Source organism: Lytechinus variegatus, chromosome 5, assembly GCF_018143015.1.
Source record: "Lytechinus variegatus isolate NC3 chromosome 5, Lvar_3.0, whole genome shotgun sequence".
Classification (NCBI taxonomy): domain Eukaryota; kingdom Metazoa; phylum Echinodermata; class Echinoidea; order Temnopleuroida; family Toxopneustidae; genus Lytechinus; species Lytechinus variegatus.
Genome location: NC_054744.1, coordinates 30,354,259 through 30,360,834, shown reverse-complemented (window position 1 = coordinate 30,360,834; position 6,576 = coordinate 30,354,259). Strand labels below are relative to the sequence as shown.

At 36.9% G+C, this 6,576-nt stretch overlaps 1 protein-coding gene across 1 annotated transcript; it reads left to right on the top strand.

Moving 5' to 3' along the window:
• The first annotated feature begins 702 nt into the window (after positions 1-702).
• Positions 703-3,448, top strand: LOC121414882. Its single transcript, XM_041607932.1, has one exon. The coding sequence runs from the start codon at positions 705-707 to the stop codon at positions 2,469-2,471; it is 1,767 nt and encodes a 588-aa protein (XP_041463866.1). The 5' UTR covers positions 703-704; the 3' UTR covers positions 2,472-3,448.
• Positions 3,449-6,576: the final 3,128 nt, after the last annotated feature.

Here is a 6,576-nt window from a genome sequence, read left to right as displayed (position 1 = left end):
TCAAATTTGAAATGTATATTAATGGAACTTATAATTTGAAAATCTAAAAATAAAAAGGTTTGCATATCAAAGGTAATCAAAAATATTTACATATTCCGTCAAAATATCAAAATGCGTGATTTTCGACATCCTTTCACATTTCACGCTAAAATGACACTTTCAGCAAAAGTGCGCTGGGCATCTGGCCGCACGCTATTACTGGGTATTTTTAGCAAGTCCTTTAGCTGGGACGCCAAGCATTAACAAATTTTGCCGTCGAATCCTTATCTAGAGCTCTTTTTGACGTTTGTCCGGTCTACTAATAAGAATGATATGCGTGTGAAACCTAAAGAATATGATTTCATTAAATTGATTCTCAAGTGATGACGAAGCGCAGACGGAAATATTAAAATGTTGATATATTTATGAGGAAGTACCTAGGAATAAAACGAAAATGAAAGTAATGATAAATTTCAAAGTAGAGGTACTTGGATTTCAGTCATTTTTTAAGAATACTTGTTGACGTTTATTATTATAGCATTGTTCAAGGAACTTATCTATACAGGTCACAAAGCGAAGGTGCTTTGGTTATTCATGGATCGTCATAAATGGTTTTCTGGTTGATGTCTTGATGTTTTAATCTGATCGTCTTCGGACATAACGTGCCAATTTTCTATCTTTCTTCGTGGAACTGCATACTTGTAATACCAGAAAACACATTAAACATGGCTTTTAGCAACGGTGTTTTACTTTCTGGTTTGATCTCGATAATTGGGATATATCTCTTATGTCCATTGGTGTCATGTGTTCCTTTCCTTGAAGCCAGACCCCAAAACACGACTGTAGTGGAGGGAGATAGAGTATCAATGATTTGTGATTTGAATGATGACAATGATAAGACAATATTTTGGACTTATTTGCTCGGACCATCGCGACGCCGATATGTAAGTAGCAATGACTACATATATCCCAGGACAGGATATGGTGTGGAATTTGAGAACTATGAAGTAATTATTGATGAGTCTCAACAAACTTACGAGCTTGTTATCAAAAGCATCAAATTGTCAACAGAATCGGGAACATATGAATGTGGATATAATTATGGCGCCAATAGGAAATATACACCCCTTGCGACAACAACCATTTCTGTAAGACCTTTCACAGAATCTGTGAGTTGTCATCAATATCTTTTGCCTTCTTTGGGATCAGAAATAAGCCAGGAATATGAAGTTGCATGTTCCTGGTCCCATAATCAAGCAGGTGTGGCAAACCTTTACAGTGATAATGGAGATTCTATCAGTGTTGATTTAAGATTACCTGGTCATATCATTAGTCGGATTCAGTCTCGGGATACTCCAGGAGCATTCTGTAGATTCATGCTAGAGAGTGATACTTCACTAACTTTCAACGCACCATGTATCGGAGATAATACACATAGACCTGTGAGGGTAGACCCTTTCGTCAGTAAAGTTGCTCTTGGATCTAATTCGTCTTTTGTTTGTACTTCTGGTAATCAAAATTATTCTCCAGAAATCTCATTGGATGTAAGTGTTAACGGAAGGGATCATCAAGAACGTGTTTTTAAGAGTGGTGAAGTATTGTCTATTGTCAATGTTCAAGCTGAAGATGAAGAAATTCTAGTCGAGTGTCAAGTCCGCATATCTCAAGACGTGGTGGCATCAAGCTTTGGGTCTTTGCGGATAGTGGAAGTCACAACGTTTCCATCTCGAACGATAAAATCACATCGTACTTATGGTACAAGCGAAGTAAAAATTATACAAAGCAGCACTTCACCTAGGCCTCTAGATAAAATACTAATAGTTCCAACTGTGGTAACAAGTGTGTTGATATGTTTCATCGTTATAATAATCGGCCTTCTATTCGTTCAAAGGAAACTAAAGGCTCAAAACAAAATCAGTGGCAGAATGAACACGGATAAACGAACCACGTCGACAGAGCACACTTCACCAGACATTAATATGAAGGTTCTAGAAAGTGGCAAAGCGTCAATCTCAGAGAAGCGAAGAAGTAGTGAACCACCATCGTCAATCTTTTCTGAAAAACACACTTACAGTAGTAAGATATACAAGTCAAACAATATGTGTATCTCTACTTCGTCGGAGGTCGAAGGGGTGTTTTCACCAGAATATGAGTCGATAGAAGCTGAATCGACATTAAATGAATCAAAGGATATATCAAAGGGGCTGAATAGGAGCTCGAATACTGAAAGAAAACAGCAGGTGAGGATTAATGGGCTAGAAGAGGAGGTTTCGGAAACATCAGCTACTCCATCAAGACTACTTATTTCTGCGGGTCTACATAGTAGACCTTTGCCAAGGTGTCCAGAAAGTTCGATAATTAGCCTCCACCCTTTGAATGACCTCCCCCCATCAAATGGGGGAATTGCTGAAGATATCAGCAACCACCACAGTACCCATTGTACATACCATGCCTATGAGGAAATAAACAAACGGCAATCTTTTCCTCAATAATTAATTCAGTATTTCGGGATTGGACATGAAAATGGTACTGCTGCATCTTTGGAACCTATCAATAATTCACTTCAATATTCTTGTACGGGGGATATTTTAAATAAGGATACACCTGAGGTTTTAGTCTGCTCGGGGATTGCCAAGCATTCGTTATGCTCTAATCACACTGATGCCACCAAATGTTTGGAACAACCTGAAGGTCCCGAATATTATGTTAAAATGAAAACAATATCAGATGGCCTGCCGTATTTCGATATTGAGGGCCTGGGGGATATACAATATCCAGTATTTGATTTCAAACCGCTATGCTACAAGCGTGTCTAAGTTACTGTGTGAAAAATATACTTTGGTATCATCTGCGAAAAGAACATAAGTAAGGGTGAAGCATTGATTATATCATTCATATAAATTAAAAATAACAAAGGGCCTAAGATAGAACCTTGTGGTACTCCACATACATTACAAACTTCAGAAGATTTAGAGTTGAAATTAACATATTGATATCTATTGTATAGATAATCTTTAAACCATGATAAAACATCCCTCTCATTCCATATGTTTTTAATTTATTATTTTCTTTTGTTTTGTAATAATATTTATTAATCATTCAGTTCAATACAATTCATCGTACAAATACTCATGGTATTAACATAATCATATACAGTGGATAAATTCAGTAACAAAAATTAACCACTTATAACCAATATACATTCACAAAATCATACAATACTTATGTAGAAAATTTATTACTCAACATTGAATAAACTGAATGAAATTTACAATAAAAAAATAATAATACTAGTGTTTGATGATCGATATTATCGAAGGCTTTCGATAGATCCATGAAAACCCCGACAGTGTGCTCTTTTTTGAAAGGGATTCTGTTATTTTGTCGTATAATTGTAAAATTGCATAGTTAGTTGAATGATTTGACCTATAATCGTATTGATTAGGAATTGATAATTTATTTGTGTCCAAAAAAGAATATAGTCGTTTGTAATTATTTTTCAAGTATTTGGCGATTTGGCAAGGGTCTTCTTTTTTGTATATGGGAATTATTTTTGCAATTTTAAGTTGATCCGGGAAAATTCCATTTGTCAGAGATAAATTAAATATATGTGAAAGTGGAGAAGCCACAAAAGGAATTATTTCTTTAAGTAAATGAACACTAATACCGTCATGACCACTAGATTTAGAAGGTTTAAATGATCGAACTATTTCTAAAATTTCATAAATATTAGTGTGATTGAAAAATAAGGAATGTTCATTATGGTTGTCTAAATATTTTGTAAAGTCATTTGCATTATTAGTTACTATTTTAGATGAAAGATTAGGGCCAACATTGGTGAAAACAGAATTGAATGCATTAGCAATTTCAGAAGGATCTTGCGTTTTATGCCCGTTTAGAAGGAAATCAAAATTAAGATCATGCAGTTTTTTTACCTAGCATTTCATTGACTGTGTTCCACAATGTTTTGTTATTATCTTTGTTGTTTTATGTTTTGTTAGAAAAATACGATTTACGAGGTAGACGGATTATTGATGTTAAATCTATTTCGATATTTTTTGTATTTGTTTATATGTTCAACAGTGGGAGATTTAACCGATATCTTATATAATCGATTGCGAGTGAATATTGATATAATTATACCTTGGGTGATCCATGGTTGTTTATTCTTATTTTTGCTGGGGTTGATTCTCGTCAGAGGTATATTTGTCATAGTATTGAAGAAGTTTATTTAGAAATACACAATATGATCTGTTAACATTACCCTTCTCTAAAAACGTCTTCCCAGCCCTCTGCACTCAAATCAGTTTTAAGAGCATCTATGTCGTGTTTAGTTTCTTTTCGCCGGGTGATTTTTTTCCTTTAATGTGTGGTTTATGTAAATGTTTATAATCTCGGCGTATCGTAAAGATTGGTAGATGGTCAGATAATGTCGTAGTAAATTATTCCGTTGTCTAATTAATTTGCATTGCAAAATATATTGTCTATTACTTCCGTGTGTGATGTACTTGTTATCCGTGCTGATTCATTTATGAGAGGTTTAAAGGTAAAGGAAAATTATAAAAACAAATTAATTAACTGTTGGCCAGGAGGAGAGTAAGGCATTGATATGTCTATGTTGAAATCGCCCATGAGATAAATATCCTTGTTTTCGTGTGGTATTGTTTCAAGACAGGATTCTAATTTATCGAAAAATATGTTAGTGATGTTATTTGGTGGTCTATAGACTACATCGACACAACTCTCGCATCAAGTCCTACAACGCTGAACACCGGGGGGGGGGGGGGGGCGCTCAGTGTATAATGCATAGTGGGTATGTGGAGCGGAGGGGACCCCCATTTTTACACTCAAATTTCCGTTTCAGGGAATAGCATTTTTGTCTTATTGAGTAAAAGAACAAAGAAAGCCGCTCCAAAGCATAGCATTTTCTTCTTATCGAGAAAGAAGAAGAAAGAAATCCGCTCCAACGCTTCGCATTTTTTTTCGTTTCGCCGTTCCGATTGCATTGATCTCCTACAATGAGCTGCAATATTGGTGAAAAGCGGCCGCAGAGCGCTGTCCGACCATCGCCTCAGCTCTCCGCGAGCGCACCCGGCGGAGGCCGCGCTAACTGCATCATGCACGCATGACCGTTCCTTAGGGTTGCATGCGCACTCACGCGCTGGCGATCCGTTCCAAGGACCCCCGTTTTCACAAACATTTGTAGTTCCGAAGCCCGTCCCGAGAACCCTCCTTTTTACAATAAGCCCGCTCCAAGGCCCCCGTTTTTTTGTCTCGCCCGCAGCGCACCCCACCACTTTTTTGGTCGAGTGACCCCCCCCCCCGTGGCTAAATAACACTCACATGATGATCGCCCGACCAATGGTACGATCTGATGTAAGTGAATCGATCGTATTTGATCGCGTTTGGATGTTGAACATGTTCAGAGTTCAGGTGCGACCAGTCACAACCACCTTAAGTTCATGTGATCGTATACAATGACTGCGAGTGCTCACAAGACAACAAGAGATCGATCGTGCAACACTGAGAAAAAACTGTTGCAGGCAGTCGTAAACTGATCGGGAATCAATTGTTAAAAGGGCTTTATATTTATGTAAACGAAAAAGAAAATCTGAATAACTCTTTTCCAACAAGGAAATAGCAGCAGTAAAAGAGGCATTCGGCGCACAGGCGCTGTTTATATTACTCTTGAAGAAATATACATGTAATTTAGGTCTATGAATATGTTTAAGAGTACTTCATGATATCACTGTAAGGAAATACCAGCTTGTTATTTGCTGATTTCAATCAATCTTTATGCACGAACACATTATTTGATTAAGAGTTCACCATGTGAATTTTTTGTGGTTCAATCTGTAAATACATGTATATCATACATCAGTTATCATTGTCATGATGGTAAATGTTTGCGTACTCATGTTCGCTAAAGTTCGATAAAGAAACAAAATTACACGTGTATAAAGTAACATTGAATCATTTGTCAAAGCATGTATATGGCGATAGGTGGGATGGGAGGAGGGGGGGGGGGTGGGGGTATGGTTGCAGTAGGCAGTTGCCCCCGAAATATCAAACATTATTTTTGTATTAAAAGAATCGTACTTTTCATCTAAAAGTGTCCACGAAATCCCTCAATTTCACTTCCTTTATAAAGTGGAAATGCAAAACGCCCCCATCAATCGGTTCGCCCCCTCGCTTGCAAGTTTCTTATTTTGTATGCGTCTTGGCCTGCTGAGAAAAAACAGTCTGCGTACGGTCATGAACATGTAGAGACTAAAAATACCCGTACTAGGCCTGTATCATCTGTGTTAGAGAGTAACGCTCCTGTAAGTAAATGCACCCGATAATTTGACACGATTTCTAATTGTTTTAATCTTTGCTTACTATGAATGATGGAAGTATAAGAAAGTAAACCAATAAGATTCATGTACGGAATGAAGTATCATAATTGTTAAAATAGGTAGCCTGCATATTACGTAACTTTGATCTCGATGTGTCTAAAAGTCTAAAAGAAAAGGGATATTCTATTCAAACATGCCATCGTGTAAAATTGTTGCGACTGGCACTGAAAAAAAAAGTTCTGCAGTTTAGTTTGCACCA

Coding starts and splice junctions, on each gene's coding strand:
- LOC121414882 (XM_041607932.1), top strand. CDS start 705: ATGGCTTTTAGCAACGGTGTTTTACTTTCTGGTTTGATCTCGATAATT.